Genomic DNA, 20,219 nt, shown 5'->3' with positions numbered 1-20,219 from the left:
AGTCTAGGAGAATAGGTCATCATGATTTATTGTTAAATATCTAATATCATCCTCTCCTTCCCCATAACAGTTTGGAGACCCTGAACGAAATCCCCTGATGCAAACTCAGTATAAGGGTGGACTGTACAGAGAACATCAAGATCCATACCTGATAATGTAGAATGAACGTCTCCATCTGTACACCCATGAACTTTGCTTTTACCTCAAAGTCTCCGACTTCTTCCGTTGGGCTAATTTCAAATATCACATTTTTGAATCTATACAGTTTGGGGACAAAAAAATATGCTTATTGTTTTAATGTGCCATTGGGAGTTGAAGTGAAGAATAAAGGGTTGGTTATTGGATAGGAATTAAGTACTTGCACTAGAGAGCTTCAGTGTGGATTTCAGACTGGAAGAACTGAAAGCAATCGTATTTCTAGGTAAAATGAGTCCCTTACTTGACCTGTCAGTCACAACGGACTGTTTCCTTCCTCTCCCTTACCCCATCATTCCATTCTGGCATTGCCATGTCTGGGGAGCTTAGAGATTACTTTCAGTTTTATAAGACACTTGCAAGCAAGCACTGTTTTTGATGTCTAGTCCACAGAAGCACCATGAAGTGCTTCAGAGGTCTTCTACAGCTCCCACTTTGCCTCTGACAAGCCAAAAGTCCTTCTTGGGAGCCCTACTTGGCCTCAGAATTACTCTAAATCTGATGCACACTCCTAGCAAATAGTTACACACAAACCCCCTAATCCATGAAAATGTTCCTTCCCAATTTTATCCTAGAATGCTGCTGACTGGGTGAGACTTGCCTCTGTGCATGCTGCTGTGATAAATGACATACTCACTGGCTGGCTTGCAGATCTTCAATTTCCAACAGGACTCCCTTTTCATGGAGCCGGGCTGCCGTGTATTTCAGGGAGATCTTTTTGCTCTTCTTTCCCTTCATCTCCCGTGGTTTTTTGGAAACCCTGAGGAAAAGGAGGATGGGCACCTCACTGAGAGGCATTCTCCCATTTGTAGGATTTGAGGTCTGACTTGACAAGCATTGAGGCTAACAAAGACTTAACCCAAGGCACTGGGTTTTTGCCTCTCCCTCCCCACCTGGGGGGTGGAAATAACTCCCCCTGACTCCTGCTCTTCCTGCAAGCAGCTCTTTGAGAGCTAACCCCCCTTGCTCTTATGCTCTTTGTCAAGTCATCATTTTCCTTCTCTCATCACCTGGCAATTCCCCCTCTCCATTTTTTGTTTTCATGTCAGGAGGTTTCCCAATGACCCAGGGTACACCCACCCAACCCCACGCCTCCGGAGGCTGCCACTCACTTGCCCTTGCTGGCCAAGTTATCCAGGCACGTTTTGATATAGCTCTTGTAGTAATCCACCTGCTCCTCGTAAAAAGTCGCCTTGGAGGTGAGGGCGTTGTGGGTCTGCTGCAACTTCACCAGCTCTGCTTTTCTCCTTTGGCGATAGCGCCGCTGATTTCGAATGTCCTAGAGTTTGGGGGTGGGGAGCAGAAGGGGAAGGGGAAACAGGCTTACCTTCTAACTCATCCCCACCCAAGACATTCCAAGTGTGTGTGCACATGTGCATTGAGTAGCCACCCTCATCCCCAGTCGCCTTTATCCGTCACACAGCATATGCACCTGCCAGCACAAGCCCACTGGCTGTTAGCTCAGTTTCCCTGGATGCCGCCTACCTTGGCCACATCGTTGATCAGATCCTGGTATCTGTTCTTGGGGTTCACTGTCCCCAGTTCAGTCAGCTTCTTCAGGGCCGATTTTATCTTTTCCTTCTTTTCTTGAAGGCTCAGGTTGCTGTCCTCCTTGACCGCTTTGGATTTCTTCATCTTGTCAGGAGTTTTGGCATCCCGAATGGCTCGCCTCTGCATGGCTCTCTGGTGTTCGGCTTCCTGGGTGGGGATTGGGGTGTCAGAAAGGCTGTTGCAACTGGTCTGTTCTGGTACACACATTCCTGTCCCGCCACACCAACGTACACAACCGGAGGCCAGAGCCCTTCTCTTCTTTGGACAGTCAGTCACAGACTGCCGTTCCCCCTGGCCTGCAACACACTCTTGCCCCTTGGAGACAGGAAGACTTTGGCGTCTGCTCCAACATGACTACACCTCCTCCCCATTACCTGTTCAGCACTGGCTGGAGTTTCCAGGATCTCAGTCAGTGTCTCTCCTGGCTGGAAGCGGATCACATCCACAATTAAGCGCTTTGTGCTGAAAAGCAAAAGGAAAGGAAGAATCAACGTGCCATCGCTGAGCAAGTGCCTGTTGTCTCTTCCGCCAAATATGCACCATCAGGGAGATACTCAAAAGAGGAAGGAAATCACAGAAACACCCACCCTTGACAACTCACATCTCAGTAGCACAGAAAGCTGCAGATGTTCTTGCACATAGCCTTGCCACTGTGATTTATGAACTGTGAACCTGAAGGCTGGGTTACTGTAATGCACTCTATGCAAGGCTTGTGCAGGGGTTGTAGCTACTGCAAAAAGAGGCCCACACCACTCACTGGGGTGCCACATGGAATGCTTATTTCATGTCTCCTGAAGGAGTTGCACTGGCTGCCAATTGGCCCCCGGGCTGGGTTTAAGGTTCTGGTTATGATGTCCAAAACCTCTGAAACAGCTTGGGACCAGGTGACTTGAAGGAGTGCCTTCTCCAGTAGAGTCCCACTGGTTCCTTATGATTGGCTAAGGGAAGCAAGTTGCCTAATCTAGGGTTCCTCAGCATTAAGGAGAATTACAAGTGGGTTAGCCCTGCCACTAGCTGCAAGTCCTGCCTGCTGTCTTCACCACGGGCCTCAGAAGTCTGTTCATAAGATTCTAAGCTCTCCAGCAGTCTGCCTGGATAAAGAGTCCCTTGAGAAAGGGATCTTTCCAAGGAGAACTGGGCAAAGAAAACAAGAAGGCTGAACTGACACATCAGGAATGAGGAATGTACCCCAGCAGCCCTGATATTTAGTAAGTATGTGTATGAATTATTCTGGATTGCATCAAAAGTTTGCATTCCTTATTCAGAAAGCTGTCAATCAATTTCCTCCTGGGAGTTCACACACTGAGCATGATGGCAACACTATCACTACACCCCTAGTTTCTGAACACAGGTTTTGTGGACACAGGAATTTCAAGTAATCCTTAATAAAAGTCCAGTGTGCTGCTGAATATTGCAGCAGTTGCTACGTATCAACATGTAGCAAACATGTACAAAGAGATGCGGACTTCTGTACACCTCAAATGGCTGCTAATAATCTGTGGTGGATGATCAGAACCTTGGGACAACTTTGCCATCCTTTTGAGGGCTCTCCCTCCCTCTGCCTCCTCTTTGATACATGATCATCAAATGGTGGAACCCAACATACTGAGAGCAAGACACATTTTTAGTCATTTCACTTCCCTGAATACTTCTGTTATTTCTGGATGTTGCCATCTTTTGTGTTTTACCTAGAGAACTGTGTAGGGGGTTCAGAGTGGAGAGATGCAGGCTCAGAATCTCCACTAAGCCATGAAGCTCACTGATAAGCCTTTGGCTCCCTCCAGCCAGTCAGCCTTTTCTTGAAGCCTAGGCAAATGCTTTGGTGAAATGGGACAGCCCCAGGTGCCTTGGATGTGAAAGTGAGAAAGGTTCAGGGGCTGTCATGGCCCCTACTTACTTCAGCAGAATTGTCTTGGCATCCATCTCTGCGTTCTCGTCCCCAGGAACATCAAATTTGTTAGTCAGTGTGAGTGAAACTTCTGTCTTGGCCAGCATCTCTTTACTGGCTGGATCATTCACGCTGCCAGATCCCTCTCCTTGGAGAAAAGCAGAGCACAGGAAGAGAGTGTGGTTGTTTGCTTCACTCATTTAGTCTCTTCCCCTGTGAAAACTCATTTTTTAAGTAAGTAATTTTAAATGTGTGTGTTCCTGGGTGCCAGCTGTGTCTCTTACCTGGAGGACACTATTTAATCACCTTAGGAACAGCAATGTTGACATGTGTCTGCATAGCTTTGGCTACAGAGGCCTCAATATGCAGGCAGGAGTAAGGCTGGTGGAGAGACATCTTAGCCCTGCTTCTGGATTGTTTGTGGCTAGTGTTTTAGCACTCAATCCATACACTTGAACTATGTTTCTCATTACTAAATCAGAAAAAAAGCTCACCTATCAGAGATTCAATGGTGGACACCTCCCCCAGGTCATCCAGAAGCTCATGAATAGGGTCATTGTGCTCAGGAGCGATGGCATCTTGATGGTCCAAAAGCAGCTAGTTTGTGAGTAACAAAGATTAGGCAGTGAGCTGATAATAATAATAATGATATTATAACAATTTATTATTTATATGCCTCCCATTTGACTGGGTTGCCCCAGACACTCTGGGCAGTTCCCAACAAGAAATAGTTAAAACACAATACAGCAGCGGTTCTCAACCTGTGGGTCGCGACCCCTTTGAGGGTCTAACAACCCTTTCACAGGGGTTGCCTAAGACCAGGTTACCCATGCTACACCATGCTTCAACGCAAAATTTCATTTATTTGTAATTAGAAATAAATATTTCACAATATATAATTACATATTGTTTTGTGATTAATCACTATGCTTTAATTATGTTCAATTTGTAACAATGAAAATACATCCTGCATATCAGATATTTACATTACAATTCATAACAGTAGCAAAATTAGAGTTATGGAGTAGCAACAAAAACAATTTTATGGTTGGGGGTCACCACAACATGAGGAACTGTATTAAAGGGTCGTGGCATTAGGAAGGTTGAGAACCACTACAGTACAGGATGAATAATAATAATTTGTGCTTGTGATGTTTGTGATGTTTCTGTCTAGTTTCTGGTATTCTTCAGAAAAACTTTTTTATTTATACCAAGAGAATAAAGTCTACACCATAACGGTCCTAGATACAAAAGAATCTTACAGTGTGTGTGTTTATTATTTCTCCAATGGAAATATAGATCACTGGCTTCGTGAGGGTCACCAAGTCTGAATATTCATCAACATTGAACTTCTCTTGCAGCTCTGGGACTTCACAAGCAGCCTGGAAAAAACGCCTTCAGAAAGGCAAAAGAGAGTTAACCTAATCTGGAAAGTCCCACCCCTGCAACCCCCAACCCAGCTGGTAATGCTTTTCTGCCCCATTTTGGCCAAATAGGTCTTCACAAGCACCATATTTGTCCTCCACCAGGAGATTCTCATCTGGGGCAATTATAACACTTCACATAAGTCACTATGGTGAGCAGTCCCAAGCAGCATCCTTTAAAACTGGAATGCAACACACTGGATGATGGGAACTGGAGTCACAACAACCTTGGCTTTTAAGTTTGACCACGAAGCACACTCACCCACCCTATTTGGTGAAAGAAAAGATAAAACTAAACTTGTTCTCAAGTGAGTCTCCCCTGCTAAAATATTTCTGCGTGCCCAATTCTCAGAAAGGAACCTTACTTCCCCAGGTGACAGAACTTTTGGGGAATCTGGTGTTGTGGCTACCTAAATACAAGGGTGTATTTCAGGAGAAATTCCCAAGCAAGGTTGGACTGTGAATTTACGCCAGTCAGCCATGTCTGTGCCATGTCAGAAGCAGGCAACTTCCTGTGGGACTTTACAAGGAAATGTGTCCCCCTCCACCAGAGAAACAGATCTCCTCCTTCCTATCTCTTCTGAATAATTCACTGTCATTGGTCCCATCATTCCTTGCTGAAAGTCATTGTCACTCTACTTTACCTGAATTTCTGGTAGGACTGAGAAAGGTACTCATTGATGATGCCTAGGTGCGCATTGTCCCCCAGGAACATCTTGTTGGATGCTGCATGCTGCAACATTTTTGCAATGGAGCCGAGGTTTCGCCGTTGGTCTGTCGTCAGCTGTCCTCCAGCTGACAGATCAATGATGTCAAAGGCATCCGGAGCCACAATGGCCGGGTTCATGTAGCGATAGTACAGAAGGTTGCCTACAATCTAGGGAAAGAGTCCTTTGTGACCTCACCTTGCCTGGAGGAAGCCACTTTCACCAATTCTGTCCCCCACCGCCAACCTGCTCAGTTGCACAAAGAGGCAGAGGGGAGGCAATAGGGCTTTAGAAAGGAAAGGAAGCCGCAGGCATTTGGGAGCAGGCAGGCAGGCAGCTGCTGTTTTCCTCACTTTGGAAGAGAATTAGCCACGTTGGGAAATGCAGCTGAGATGCGGAAAAAGCCAGGAAGAGCCAGAAACAAGGCAAGGACTTGGCAAACGGAACATCCAGCACAGACGCCCCGGGGCTGATCATTTCTCAGCTCCACTGGGTGGCTACATTAAGCAGGTGCCATTTGTCTGGTTGGAGACACGCCAGGAAAGAAAGGGAGGGAGGGTTGGCTCCCACGGAAGTGCCTTGGAGCTATAATCTTGCCTCCCCAACAGCCTCAAAAGGCAGTAGTCAAAGAAAGCCACAGGCTAGGAAGTTTTCACTGCTGGACTATGGGGAATAGGCAGTGATCCATGGGCTAAGGGCTCCCAGCTCTTTCCCCAGAGATACGGAGAAGCCAGGAGTTCACAGGCCACTTTAATGAAAAAGTTGAATGGTTTCAGCTCATTGGCTGCTCTAGCAGCTTCCCCCACCCTGAATTGTGCACTTCCATCCTGACTTTTTGCTGCTACCCTGTGGCTGCTGCAAGCTCCTCCGCCTGCTTCCCACCTAAAGGCATGCTTTAAAAAAGGAATTCACCTGCAGAGAAAGCCTAGATTCGATGCTTCAGTGTGGGAAAGCACAGAACTAGAAGAGAAGAAGAAAACAACAGCATTCAGGTCTCTTTTTTAGAAGAAGGCACAAGATGGCTCTTTATCTTTGAGAGAAACTGCCAGGCACAGGACACGACAGTCCCCAAAACAGGGCAGACCCACTGAATGAAAAGGCCATCCTCGTGAGTTCTCTCGGGCTTTAAAGTTATATGAGAAGAGAGTGCCACTGACCATCCACCAGAGAGACATCCTTGCTCTTTTGAAAAACATTTTTTGAAGAAAAGTTTATTTGTCTACCTGAAAAGCTCTCTTTTTTAAAAAAAAGGAAAGTGGCACAGGCTGCTGCTGGGACCAAGTGTGACCACTGGCTGCAGCTCTTTAGAGAGAAGGAAGAAGCCCAGCAGAGATAGATAGATAGAGAGAGAGAGATGCAGTAGAAGCAGCGAGTCCACCCCCTCTGCTCTCAAAGCAGCCCCCACCTCCATGCTCACCTAGGTCGCTGGAGCTGCAAATCTGATTGACAGGTGGTCTGACCAAGAGAGCGCGAAGCAAGTGGAGTGTGTGTGTGTGTGTGTGTGTGTGTGCGCGTTTGAGAAACCCTGCTTCCTCACCTTCAGCAGATCATCCTCACTGGCGTCAGGAAATTTTTCGTGTAGTGAATCTTTCAAGACCTTGGCAATGAAGCGCATGCCGTAGCTGTAGAGGGAGAAGAAGGCCGGGAATGAGGAAAGAGGCGGAGAGAAGCTTAGAAGGACCCTCCTCCCCCTGCATCTGCCCAAGGGGCAGCTTGGGACACTCACGGGATTTTCTCCAGGGAGCCGATGATGGCCAGCAGAAACTTGTCGGTGATGGCCCGCATGTTCTTGATGGAGGCATCCAGGCGCGTCTTGACCTCCTCGTGGGCCAGGGCTTGCTCCGGAGTGACGTCGTAAGGCAGCTTACTGTCAAGGGAAAGCCATAGGCAGGTGAGTGGTGGGAAGTGTCGGCTGGAGGGTGCTGCCGCTTGCATCCCCCTCTTAGCCCTCCAGCTTATGCTGGACAGACACAACAAACAGCACAAGTGCATAAACAGCCATCTGGATCCTGCCCAGAGGGGGGTGGGGAGAGAGAAAGGCCCGCAGATATGGGCTCTAAGGGAGTCTTCTGTCCCAATCATCCTTCCCACAGGACGGTGGGTGGCAGGTAGCCCAGAGGGCGGGGGGGGGGGGACATAGGGAGTCCAGCAGGAGCTTTGGGTTTTGAGGTCTTTGCCGACATTCCTCTCCTATGACCATCTGACCCTTGATAAATGCCCCCAAAGCAGAAGGGAGGAATGAATGAAGCAGCTTTCTATATCGCTCTTTACTGAGAACATGGTTTTTAAAAAATGGCTCTAAACCTTTTGCCAGGTTCAGCTCACCTTTGTGTCCTGGAATGACTACATGACCTTTCCTAAGGCCATGACTGTGAGGCCTCCAGGTCTAAACATTTAATCTTATGTATCAGTGAATGGAATCTATTTTTAAAACTTTCGAGGGGAAAAAGGAACTTTTCAGATACAAGCCGCCACAAAACGTGAAAATCCAAATGAGGATGTGTCTCTCTCTCCCCTGAAAAACGTCCAGACCTTTTTTGGCACCTCCTGTGAGCATGAACAGCCCCTCATACCTGGCCTCTCCGGTCTGTGACTCCATCTGGTTGACCCAGGACTTGTAGATGTCCACTGGATCAGTTTTAATATTGAGAGATTTGTCCTCCATGATCTCCTTCACAACCGGGGCCAGGATCTGCCTCAAGGTGTTCTGACCACGAGCACCACGGTTGAAGCTCACCACCATCTTGATCACTGTGGGGTTTCCCGTCACAATCTCTTGAAGCTGATCCACCTTTGATCTGGAAGAAGGCGAGAAAGGCTTGCTGGAAACACATGTGGATGAAAACCAGCCTACATTCCCAGCAGAAGATGCTGGTACCCAAGCCCAGAGGGTGACCTTCCAATTTTCATACTTCTCTTTCATACATTCCTGCTGCTATTGTTGTTGTTGTTGTTGTCCTCAGGTTTCAGATCCAGCTTTTGTTTGCAGGTTCAACCAGGAGGAGTTTCCTCCCTGCCTCTCCTATTAGTCAATGGCCGGCCAGCCTCCCACCAAGAGGGAAGCACAAGTACCTCTGTCTCTCTATCTATAGCCAATTTATATACTACCCTTCATCACAAAATCTCAGGGTGGTGCACTTAATCCAATGTGAAAGGGCCCCCCACACCACTATAACTGAGAATGCAAAGTCAGGGGGAAAGCATTTTTTTTCTTTCTGAGTATTTCAATTTAATAGTTTAAATAGCTTTATTGCTCCTCCCCTTACAACCACATGTGAGCATTTACTGCTGACCACATGGCAAACTCATGCCTGGCCTTCCAACTTGGGAGCCAAAGTGACAGCAGAAACCAGAAGCCCAAAGAAAGCTGTCCTCTGTGACAGGTATCTGGGCTCCACGACTCCCCATGGTAGCCAAGGGCTGCACTTCTACTAAAAAAATGAGAGCCCAAAGCACGGTGAACAGGTGTAGCCTAACAGCTGTCTTTACTCCCCATGGAGCCCCTGAGAGTTAAAGGCTCCCGACCCACGTACTTGATCTCCTCCTGCAGCGCAGTCTTGAAGAGGCGCAGCAACAGGTACTCCTCCCGCTGATTGGAGGCGTAGTTGTACAGCGTGAAGATGACAGAGTCCATGAATTTTGTGGATTTGTTCTGGGGCATTTGGAAAATCAGCTTAGCCAGGTAAGTGGGGTTAGTCTGCAGCGAAACAAGGAGGGGATCATGGAGAGCAGTTCACGGAGAGGAGAGAAGGAGAGAAGACAAAGTGTCACCTCCCACTACAGCTCTTCCTCTCTCCTCACCTGCAGCAAGTAGAAGAGGTGCTGATAGGCCTCCAGCTTCTCCCGCTTCTCTTTGCTCAGAGCCTTCAAGCCTCCCCTTTGCTTGTTCAACATCATCATGTCCGAGAGCTGCTCCTTATTCTTCTTGGTAAGCTTCTTGCTGTGAGACACGACATCCTGCAGCGAGGAGGGAAGGGCAGAGGGCAACTCAGAGCCTGTGCTTAGCATCCCATCCTTTCCCTGGGACCCTGGCCTCGTCTCCTGCCGCTGACTCTCCAGGTGGGATGTCGGGGTTGGCCACGAGAATGAACATTTGATCCAAGAGTAGACTTTGGCAGACTTGGAAATACTGGCTAGCACCCTTCTGGCCCTCAAATCCAAGTTTTCCTTACCTGCTGAGCAGTATCAGTAGATCTATCAATCATTGAAATGGAAATATTGGGACAGAAAAAGAACAAAGATGCTTACCAAATCTACATAAGGCAATAGCCGAATTGGGGGGTTTGGATATCCCTTGAATTGTTTGGGGCCTCTTATCTTTGCAGATACACAACCTACCATATTCAGAAGTACAGGATACCCCCGACCGTCACGTTATGTGGATGTGGCCACCTTTCTCATCAGCCATAGGACAACTGACGGATAATTGATCTGGTCTGGCAGGGAAATTATTGACGAGAGGGAACTGTTGCTTTATGAGCTCTAACCTTCAGTGGCTACTAACAAAAACCTTCAGAGCCTGCCATACACAACTGTGTCCTTGTTGCTTGAGGAGAACTTGGCAAGGGGGATTGCTCCCCTCCCAGACTATACCTGCAGCGTGATTTTGTTCTTCACCAGCAAGCCAATTTTTATGTCCATGAGGTTGAGGTCATTCTCCAGCTGCTGATTGGAGCGGATCAAGGTCACGACCTCCTCACGCAGCTTCATCACGTCCAGTTCCTCTTGGAAATCTTGATCGCTCTGATCCAGCAAGTGCACAAACTTCCGGACAACCGCCATCGGGGGGTCTTCAGCATTGACTGTGGAGGGAAAGACGCCAGCCAAGGAATGGTGACAAATGCTGATGGCACAAAAGGAGCAGGCCTTTCATTTATTTTCACGAGAGAATCGCTCTTTCTTGTGTACATAAGAAGCAGACAGACTGAAAGGAAAGAACCCAAACCCCTCCATTTTGCCCCGTTTTGAAGGGGAGGTCCAAGGAGCCAAGGCAGGCTCTCAGCAGAAACAGGACAGGCAAGTGAAGCAATCCACTTCTTAATAAGCTTTGGCGAGGTCACATGCGAAACCCACTTCCATGACCAAAATAGCTAGGGCCGAATATTGCCATGGTTACCTCACAATGCCAGTTACAGGGAAAAAGGTGGTCCATCAGCTTCCACTGAATGGCTTTGTCCCCTTATGTCCCCTGTGGGACAACTGGATTGTAGGAAACCAATGAAAAATGGCAGCCTTCCTGCTTGCCACAACAGTCCCTTCTTGGGCAGTTTCAGGACATGACTAGCTGCGTGGGCCTCCCTTCCTGGCAATACTCACTCAGCGTCTTGTAGTCATCGCGAGCTTTATTGGCACGGATGAAGGCCTGGATCTTCACAATGTCATTGATCTAGCCAAGAGACAAAAGCAAACCCTTTGCCATCCTGTCCCATGGCAAGAGTAGCACAGCAGTGCTTCCATCTATGCCCCTCCACCCCTGGATGTCACTGCAGTGCAACCTCCACGATCATCATCATGACTGATATCACCACCATCCATTGGCCCTGCTGGTCACCAGGACTGATGGGAGGGAATCCAGCAATCCCAGGTGCCCCACCTATAATGCACTTACATGATCCCGGAAGTACTGCAGCCGACCTCGGTACCGTTTGCGGGCCTGGTACATCCTGGTCATGGCTTGAATCTGTGGAAGGTGGAAAAAAAACCGAAAATGGGTCTTGCACTAAGCTGAGTAAGGGGGGGAGGGAGAATGGGGGCTCTGGGACCTCCTGCTTTCTGGTAGAGAAGGGTAGGTGGAGCCCCTGGCTTTGTATCCTCATCCTGGCTGCAGGTGGGTCAGATGAAGCCTTTGCTCTCCTTACATTGCCAGTTGAGGTGATAATCTATGGCTGAGCTTTCCAATCTTGGCTGAAGCACACCATGCACCAGGAGATGCCTTGCATGGGTGTGAGGAGGGAAAGGAGGCTTCAAAGCAGGCGGCCGAGTCATTTGCTAGGAGGTTACTGTGGACACATTTGGGAAGGAGTCGGCCTGAGTAGTGCTTGGCCCTATGGAGGGGATGTTGTTTTTGTTTTGCCTGCAGGCACCATGGCAGTGAGGAAGAGGGAAGCAGATGGCCGAAAGAGGAACAGGACCTTCTTTTCCTTTCCTTTTTTTTTGCGGGGGGTGGGGGAGAGTGAGAGGTTAACTGAGAGAGGCAAAGCAAGTAGAAGAAGATCAGGCAAAAGGGGATCAGGGCAGACAACCACTGCCGGCCTTTTTCCGGAAGAGACATGGGAATATTGCTGGCCTCTTGTGAGAGGGTGGGGAAGCAAAGCAAGCAGAGCCAAAGAGGAGGGGGCATGGCTTGGGGCTTGGTGGAAAGGCCCAGAAGGCTGGATTAGACCCATGGGCCAGAGGATCTCATATCAGGTCTGTCTGAGAGCAGAGGTTGCCAACTCTTTGGGGCTAGTGGGCACATGGGAATTTTGTGGGTGCTGGTTACAAAATGGCTGCTGCGAGGGCATGGCCTAACATAAAATGGCCGCCACATCTAAAAGTGTGGGAAATTGTTGTCAAGCATAAATATGTATAAGTGCTATTTAGAGTATGAAGGGGTTAAGACCAGCCACTAGGAGTCCCAGAGGGCTTGGGCTGAGGCAAGGAAGTGGGAGGGGAAGGAGACCACCAGTTTTATCCATCCTGGAAAGACAGAGTAGGGGTGGGGTGGGGTGAGCTCCAATTCCAAAGTGCCTGACCCAGAAAGATAATTACCTTCACCGCTTCGTCCTTGTGGGCCTCCAAGTACTTCAGGCGGTCTTGATAGGCCTTTCGCTGCTTGTAGCCACGCCACTGAGACTGAAACCAAACCCAACACCAGGTTAGAGGCCTCCTTTCCCTGACTGCTACATCTCCTGTATGCTTCTACACCCCCCCCACTTCCCTCCAGTCTGAACCCCAAAACTGATCACATCTGGGGACAGCCACTGATTCTCTTTGCTCAGCTGCTGGACCAAAAGCAGCCTCTACTGAAAGCCAAACCACCTCAAAATGAGGGACTCTGAACAGAAACAGTACCAAGGAGCGTGGCACTGTAATGAGCAGCAAACAGGATCCAGGCTTTCAGCAGCATGGCCAGCTCTCTCCAAACAGCCTCTCTCACCCAGATTTGAAAACAAGGAACCAAAATATCCACCACCCTTGCAACAGATACCCCAGGGGAGCTTAAAGCTTAAACAACCTCACTCCCCTACCCCAGCAGGAAAGACCAAGAAACTCTTCCAAGCCAATGCTGGACTGTTTTCTCCTGCATGACTTGGTTGGGGCGAAAGAAGCGGGGACTTAGTGGGGCTGCATGGCCCTTTGCTTAGCTGCCCATCACTCTGGCACCAGAACTGGGCTCCTCAAATTCTCCACAGCTGTGAGGTACAGCCTGTGGAACATGGTATCCCCAGCCAGCAACCCCAAACAACAGAATGAGAACAAAAGGGTTGACTGTGGGCACCTTGAAGAAGTCCAGCCAACAGACCAAAGGAAGCTTTGCCAAGTGGGTACCGCCACAGACCAGCCACATTACACATCCCTGACCCAGAGTTCCCCACCCTCAATGCCCACCCAAAGCAGCTCTTTGCTTTCTCTCCCCAAGTTCTCCCTGCCCTCCCACCACTAGTTCCCCCTGTACCTGGATGCAGGTGATGGCAGGAACTTGCTTCTTCAAGAAACGCATCCGGCCACTGAACTCCTGGCGGACAAGGTAGCCGCGGCAACAGGCCTGCAGCCTGGTAATCAGATTCTCGTTGGCCAGCCAGAGCTGCTCTCGGTTGTACGCGGCGGTGACGGCGGAGATGGAGCTCTAGATCGCCGGTGGCCCGGGGAAAGGCAGCGGGGGGCGGGGAGGAAAAAGGCCACACTCAGCACCTGGCCAAAAGGCAACCAACACCCATCCTTGCCCCGGAGGCAGGTCCCTCAACTCAGGGTGACCCAAGAGAACGGCCTTCATGGTGGAAGGAGTTGCTGCCTCTGATGGGCTGTCAGGTGCTCCCAGCATCACCTCAAGGAGTGTTTATTCACTCTACCTTCAGCGACCTTTTAACACTTAGCCTTTGCTGCCCTTTTGCCACTGTGTAGTGGTACTACCAGGTTTTACAGTGGTACCTCGGGTTAAGAACTTAATTCGTTCTGGAGGTCTGTTCTTAACTTGAAACTGTTCTTAAACTGAAGCACCACATTAGCTAATGGGGCCTCCTGCTGCCGCTGCTGCATGATTTCTGTTCTCATCCTGAAGCAAAGTTCTTAACCCGAGGTAATATTTCTGCGTTAGTGGAGTCTGTAACCTGAAGCGTATGTAACCTGAAGCATATGTAACCTGAGGCACCACTGTAATGTCATTTTAATATTTTGCTGATATAACTGTATCTTATGGTTTTTATCTGGAATGTAAACCATTATTATTATTAATGAAGCACCTGGTTTATGCCATAATACATTTCTTAGTGTTTAAAGTACTACAAGGCTATTCTTTTTGCTGCAACTATCTCATATAGCTACTACCTTACAATTTTCCAGGCATTGTACCAAGATTAGAAAAGCAGGCTGTGCCCACAGGCTTACAATCTAATAGACTTGGCACAAAAGGAAAGCGGGATGGGGAGGGAGGAGGAAAACCATCAAACTTAAGACCCATTGCTAAAGTTACATAATAGCTGTTATAATGAGCAGCTGGAAGGGAGGGGAAGAACCAAATGGCAGGTGGTATTCCTGCCAAGTCAAGGAAGTGGGTCCCACTTTTCCATTCCTATCATAGTTCTGCTTTAAAGAAATAGTGAGAAAAAAATCTTGCAGCAGAAGCACCCAAAGCTGAAGTCATAAAGGGCCTTGCACATGTCAGTGACTGAGCAAAGGAAATCAAGGATCACTTGAGAGGGGGCAAAACAAACCTGATACCCTGCAATGACACCCCTCCCTTGCACTGACCAGGTCAAGAGGCACTTGGCCCTGCTTTGGTGGTGCTGAGGACTAGAGGAGGCGACACACGCTCAACATACCTGGATATCCTCCCGGGAGAGCTGTGTGTTATTTGGCACAAATCCTCCCTGGGGCTCTTCCCAGCTTCCTTCTTTGGTCCTCAGGTTATGGTAATAATGGTAGCCTCCCTTCACCCAGTGCTTCACCCACTCACTGCCGTTGTCTCCTGGAAGAAACGGGATGTCGTGGGGAGGGGGCCAAAGAAGCCCTTCTTCTCTGCCTCCGTGAGGAGCAACCGTGGGGCTCTGTGGCACAATGTGCGCAGACACTGCCAGGCAAGTACTCCGGTAGGAGCAGAGCGGGGAGAGGAGGCAAAGCTGGCCTGGATGGCCAAAGACAGCCTAGCTGTCAACACAGCCTCTCCCCTCCGCCAGTCCAGGCCCCTGCAGACCACAGGCCCCATTCCACTCCAGACCCCGCCTTCACCTGCTGCCAGTTTCGTCCTCTTGACTTCCGCCAGCTCCTGCTGGTACGTGTCTGCACACTCTGGGGTCACGCCATACAGCCCTACGTCAGCTGAACGCAGGCAGCCCAGGGTTACCCCAACATCTCCTTGGTCCACTGCCTCGTTGATGGCCAGGATTCCTACGGCAACTGAGATAAAAGCAAGAGAAGCCCTTGCGACCTCTGCAGAGACACAGGCCAAAATGCAGGGAGAGGGTGGAGGGGAGTCTGAGCGACCACAAAAATAAACGTCTCCACCTTCATCATTCTGCCCGGACACTGAGGTCCAGCGCCGAGGGCCTTCTGGCGGTTCCCTCGCTGCGAGAAGCCAAGTTACAGGGAACCAGGCAGAGGGCCTTCTTGGTAGTGGCACCCGCCCTGTGGAATGCCCTCCCACCAGATGTCAAAGAGAAAAATAACTACCAAACTTTCAGAAGACATCTGAAGGCAGCCCTGTTTAGGGAAGCTTTTAATGTTTAATAGGTTATTGTATTTTAGTGTTGGAAGCCGCCCAGAGTGGCTGGGGAAACCCAGCCAGATGGGCAGGGTATAAATAATAAATTATTATTATTATTATTATTATTATTATTATTATTATTATTAAACACCACAGTGAACACTGGCCATTTTACAAGGAGGTCTCAGGCTACTGACTTAAGACCTGCAACCTCCCAAGAGACGAAACAGAGACATCCTTGATCCCTAGGGCTAAAATGACCCTAATGCCAGTTGGGTATTAGGAAGCAGGCTTCTGGGAAGTGTGACCAAGAGAAATGCCAGTGTCCAAACAAACAGAACCTGCTTCCCACCCCACTGGCATGGTTGCATCTTTAGATGGGAACAGAGATTGGCAGCTCCCTCCCCCCCCCCAAAAACCGCTGAAAAGACGACAGGGAGACTCACAGCGCTGGGCTTCCTCTGTGTCCCTGTTTGACTGGAGAACACCCCCCTGGATTTCATCCAGCCAGAGGACAGCTGTTTCATCCTGAGTTTCCTGAAAGCAAAGCAAAGCAAGGTTCATCCCCAGCAGAGAAACTGAAGCCAAATGGAAGAGAGGATATAATACCCAGGGGAGGGGCAAAAGGCCTGCTTTGCCTCTCAATCTTCCCAGCCCACTCCAGTCTCAGCCAGTCCAATTTAGACATGCTAGATGACTGACGTGCAAAGCAACATTTGCCTCCACCTGCAGACTGGCTCAGTTTTAAACTAAAATCAATTTAGCTAAATAGCACCCAGTCCAGTTTGCCTCAAACAAAGCACTGATGAAGAGTGAAATACTCTCTTCGAAAGGGATGGTGGCAGCTCCTGCCATTATCCCTGACCATCAGCCTTGCTGGCAAGGGCTGATGGAAGTAGGAGTCCAACAGTATCCTGAGGGCACCAAATTGGCTACCCCTTGCTCTAAGTGGGTGGAAGGAGATTGGCCGGGTCTCTGCCTCCCCTGCCCCCAGAGAACCAGAAATTTTCCTGATGGGCCAAACAAGACTCAACAGAAGCTCATGAACATAAAGGGGGCTGGGGATAAGCAATGCTATTAATAAAAATCAACATTCCATACAAGTATCTTATTGATGGGCCAAAGAGGACCCCAAAGCTGTGGCAGAAGTTGCACACCTTGTCAGTGCACAGACAGGAGGCCACTCAAAGGCCTCTGAGAGCCAACAGAGGCATCACTGCCATCCTCCCTGGGCGCCAAAGGATGGCCCAGGTTATCTGGCCTGGCCCCGCTAAAGTATGGGGCTGTGGAACACTCCCAGCGGAGGAGTCAGGCAGTGAAAACCTCCCCACCCCTGGATGCAGGGAGGGATGCCCAACACACCTGAGCTTTCTCCCTCTTGGTGCGGAGCAGCACATCTTGGTAATGCTGTGCTACTTTGGGGGTGACCCCCTCCAGCTTTGCTGCAGGAATCTGCAGCGCCTGCAAGGTCTTCCTCGCATCTCCTTCATCCAAAGCCTCATTGATGAGCCCAATTGCCAAGATCCCTGGAGAAAACAGGACAGAAATGAAGAATGAAGGAGGGGATCCCTAGGGGCACGTGAGGCACCACCCGGTAGACCTTCTGCTCCTGCTCTCCGCTGGCCCACACACTGCAACTGTTAGGCCAGGCACCTGAGGACGAGGCCAGGAAAGGAAGGGAAAAGCCCTCCCCAGTTTACTGAAAGGGCTGAGGGAGCAGCCAGGGTTGACTAGAAGAGCCCACAGAGGGGAGCAGGCAGGGAGGGCTGACTTTGCCGTTTATTCCCTCTAAAGGCTTATATGCCACCCTTTAGGGAGACGACTTTCCCAAAGTAGCTGTCATGCAGTATTAAAATATAAAACAAATTACAAAAGTCATCGTACAATACTAGCCCTAAATATGAATTTATAGAGCTACAGAAGATGTTGTAAAAACCATACACCAGCCATAAAAACCCTAATCAGACTGGCTGAGTTCAAGGCAGCTAAAACTTGACAAGGCCTCTAGCATCTTGTTCCTCAGAGCAACAGAAGCACCTGCGGAACACAAGAGATGCTGAACCCTGGAGGAGCTGCCTCCCTCTGATGAGACCCACCTCGCCCTTGCTGAGGTTCCCGGGCTGAAGGAGGTCCTCCCATTCTCCTGCCCCTGAGGAGGAGGAGCAGGAGGACCTCACCCTAACAGAGGTCGGGTGCACAGGGAAGACAAGATGGGCCAGACTTTCGACAGCACATGCTGGCATGCTGTCTTGCCTGGTTAGCATCCCAAGTGTTTGGGGTTGCACCGTGTTATTTTCAGCCCACAACTTCCTGTTGATCTGATACTTTTATAGATAAGGCAACCACCTGACTAACCTATGACAGCCTGGGCTAGAAAACTGCCTTGCGTGGCCACCAGTTGAACTAGGCATTGGCCACGCAAAAGACACATACTCCACCTCTGAATATCCCCTTCTGTGCTTTGCTGCCTTCGCATCCATTCCCAGAATGGCGCCTTGATTTCACCAGTGATCTCAGGCTCACTTAAGAAGTCCTGCCCACCCAGTCATGGCACCAACAGGACCAATGCAAGGCTTTCGGATCCCAAGCCACCGACTAGCCCTGATGGGGCTTGGACAGAGGCCTGGGCAACAAGGGCGTCCCCCCCGGGAAGTTTCCAAACCCCAAAAGCCACTTACGCTCATGCTCTTCATGCACTGCCACGTTCACTCGGTCAACGCACGACTGGATGTCATTCCAGGTGATGAACTCGGCCCCTTCGCTCCGTGCCTGACTCTTCAGCTTCAGCAAGTCCTCAATATATCTGCCGAGAGTCAAGACAGCACACGTCAAGGGGCTGGCCGCTGAGAGAACAAAACATGAAGACGCAGGCAAGGCCACAGGAGATGAAGGAAGCGGCCTGCGCAAAAGGCACCATTCCCAGTGGCAATGATCTGGAGCACACGAATGCAAAGGGGTTTGCCTGCAGGAAACCCTTCAAGACCTGCTCCCCTGGCCTAACCCTGAGGGTCCAAAAGCCAGAGCCTCAAAAGGGGCTCTCACAGGCCAGAACTGTCCAATCACTATTTCTACCCCACTTCCCAGAAACCACTTGTCACTTCCTTCCTACTGGCCATTGGAGGTGTTGCTGGGGCCTCTGGTCCATCCCCAGAGCCTCCACTTGGGACTCAGGGGACTCTGGATCACGATGCCAGAGGGCCTAACAGGTCCCATTTTCTTCGTCTCCTCCCATTTCGGCCATCTTGAGCTGCTGCCGCCGCAGCAGCACTTGGCCCTTCTCAAGAGAAAAAGGCTGGTGGGTGTGTTGTGGAGGGAGGTGGGGGTCTGACCTCTGGGAGTTTTCATCCTCGACATTTGTCAGACCCGTCACTGAGCTGCTCAGCTGCTTCCAGACCATGTTGACATCCCCGGAGTCCAGAGCTCGGTTGATGAGGGCCACTGAAGAGAGCATCTCCACAGCCACCGACAGTTCTGGGTGTGTGAGGTGACCCTGAGGAGACAGAGAAAGAGGACCATGCTGACCACACAAAGTGGGGAAAGGGAGCCTGGGAAGGGAGGCCAGAACTGCAAGGCCTATGGGGTGATGGTACTGGCTAAACTCCACTGGCAGAATGTCTAGGGGGAGGGAGGGATCTGGGTCTGGGTCAACAATTTCAAGGTTCTTATCATTTCTTTCTCTCTCTGAGTAAAAGAAGCATTCTGCATAGCCCTGGAAGACCCGACTGAAAGCCTGACTTGGGGGGGATCTACTTGTGCACATTAAGTAGACATAGACAAGAGGGAAAAGCCCAGATCACATTGGCCAAAATACCAGAGGTATTTCAGAAGCAAAAGGTAGGAGAAAACCTCATCACTCCCCATTCCTGCACCGCCAAGTTCAGCCAGCCCGCCAAGCAGCGTCCCCCCCTTCCCGCCTCGAGCCAGGCACAGCTTGATCCACCTTCCCCAAATGCTCATCCCAGCATGAAGTCCCAGCAATGCTGCAGGAGGAGAGAAGGATGAAGGTGCCCCTGGGAGGCAGAGTGGCCAGCATGCTTGTGCATATAGCTCATGGAAGAGCTTCTTGTCAAGTTCACATCCCACATCCTGTACGGGTCATGCTCCTCACTGCATACACATGCAATAGGGAGCCACAGCCAGCTCCTTGACTCATGGTGGAAAACATGCATTTCTCACGGATGCACACAGGCTTGGCAGGAATGCCCAAACAACGTCTCACAAGGGCACCTTAAAAGCAAACCATCAGCAAAACCCTTCAAGGGACTTACGTCCGGACTCTGCTGCTGCAGGGTGGCCAGTTCCTTCTGGTACAGCTCAGCAGCAAACGGATAGACTGGAGGCAGCTGGGCCTCGGGGTTCATCAGTTCCACCACTGTCTTCTCAGCGAGGCCATTGCGGATGGCTGTGTTGATCCTCCCCACAGCTGCCAATCCTGAGAGCCCAAGGAGAGAGGCTGAAGCTTTTGCTCCCCTGGAGGCTGCTGGGCATACCAGCAGGGGTGCACCCACTTTTGCCAGGAGCAAGCCAGGTGCACCAAGAAGAATAACAGTGAT

At 49.9% G+C, this 20,219-nt stretch overlaps 1 protein-coding gene across 1 annotated transcript in view; it reads right to left on the bottom strand.

Annotated features, from left to right (window-relative positions):
- Nucleotides 1–20,219, bottom strand: part of IQGAP1 (IQ motif containing GTPase activating protein 1) — a 46,189-nt gene that overhangs the window by 1,855 nt on the left and 24,115 nt on the right. The window contains exons 12-37 of the mRNA XM_053365029.1: nucleotides 19,935–20,098; nucleotides 18,996–19,156; nucleotides 18,345–18,469; nucleotides 17,029–17,192; nucleotides 16,113–16,203; nucleotides 15,192–15,359; nucleotides 14,786–14,931; nucleotides 13,423–13,593; nucleotides 12,516–12,599; nucleotides 11,374–11,445; nucleotides 11,082–11,151; nucleotides 10,359–10,567; nucleotides 9,567–9,722; nucleotides 9,299–9,462; nucleotides 8,339–8,563; nucleotides 7,492–7,632; nucleotides 7,303–7,387; nucleotides 5,703–5,935; nucleotides 4,897–5,029; nucleotides 4,129–4,231; nucleotides 3,644–3,782; nucleotides 2,121–2,208; nucleotides 1,681–1,893; nucleotides 1,308–1,474; nucleotides 833–955; nucleotides 149–257 (exon numbers count right to left, since the gene is read on the bottom strand). Coding sequence (XP_053221004.1) covers nucleotides 149–257; nucleotides 833–955; nucleotides 1,308–1,474; nucleotides 1,681–1,893; nucleotides 2,121–2,208; nucleotides 3,644–3,782; nucleotides 4,129–4,231; nucleotides 4,897–5,029; nucleotides 5,703–5,935; nucleotides 7,303–7,387; nucleotides 7,492–7,632; nucleotides 8,339–8,563; nucleotides 9,299–9,462; nucleotides 9,567–9,722; nucleotides 10,359–10,567; nucleotides 11,082–11,151; nucleotides 11,374–11,445; nucleotides 12,516–12,599; nucleotides 13,423–13,593; nucleotides 14,786–14,931; nucleotides 15,192–15,359; nucleotides 16,113–16,203; nucleotides 17,029–17,192; nucleotides 18,345–18,469; nucleotides 18,996–19,156; nucleotides 19,935–20,098 — 3,704 coding nt within the window. The remainder of the gene's footprint in view (nucleotides 1–148; nucleotides 258–832; nucleotides 956–1,307; nucleotides 1,475–1,680; nucleotides 1,894–2,120; nucleotides 2,209–3,643; nucleotides 3,783–4,128; nucleotides 4,232–4,896; nucleotides 5,030–5,702; nucleotides 5,936–7,302; nucleotides 7,388–7,491; nucleotides 7,633–8,338; nucleotides 8,564–9,298; nucleotides 9,463–9,566; nucleotides 9,723–10,358; nucleotides 10,568–11,081; nucleotides 11,152–11,373; nucleotides 11,446–12,515; nucleotides 12,600–13,422; nucleotides 13,594–14,785; nucleotides 14,932–15,191; nucleotides 15,360–16,112; nucleotides 16,204–17,028; nucleotides 17,193–18,344; nucleotides 18,470–18,995; nucleotides 19,157–19,934; nucleotides 20,099–20,219) is intronic.

Source organism: Podarcis raffonei, chromosome 14, assembly GCF_027172205.1.
Source record: "Podarcis raffonei isolate rPodRaf1 chromosome 14, rPodRaf1.pri, whole genome shotgun sequence".
Lineage (NCBI taxonomy): Eukaryota > Metazoa > Chordata > Lepidosauria > Squamata > Lacertidae > Podarcis > Podarcis raffonei.
The sequence above is the reverse complement of the archived record's forward strand: the minus strand, read 5'-3'. Positions and strand labels throughout refer to the sequence as shown.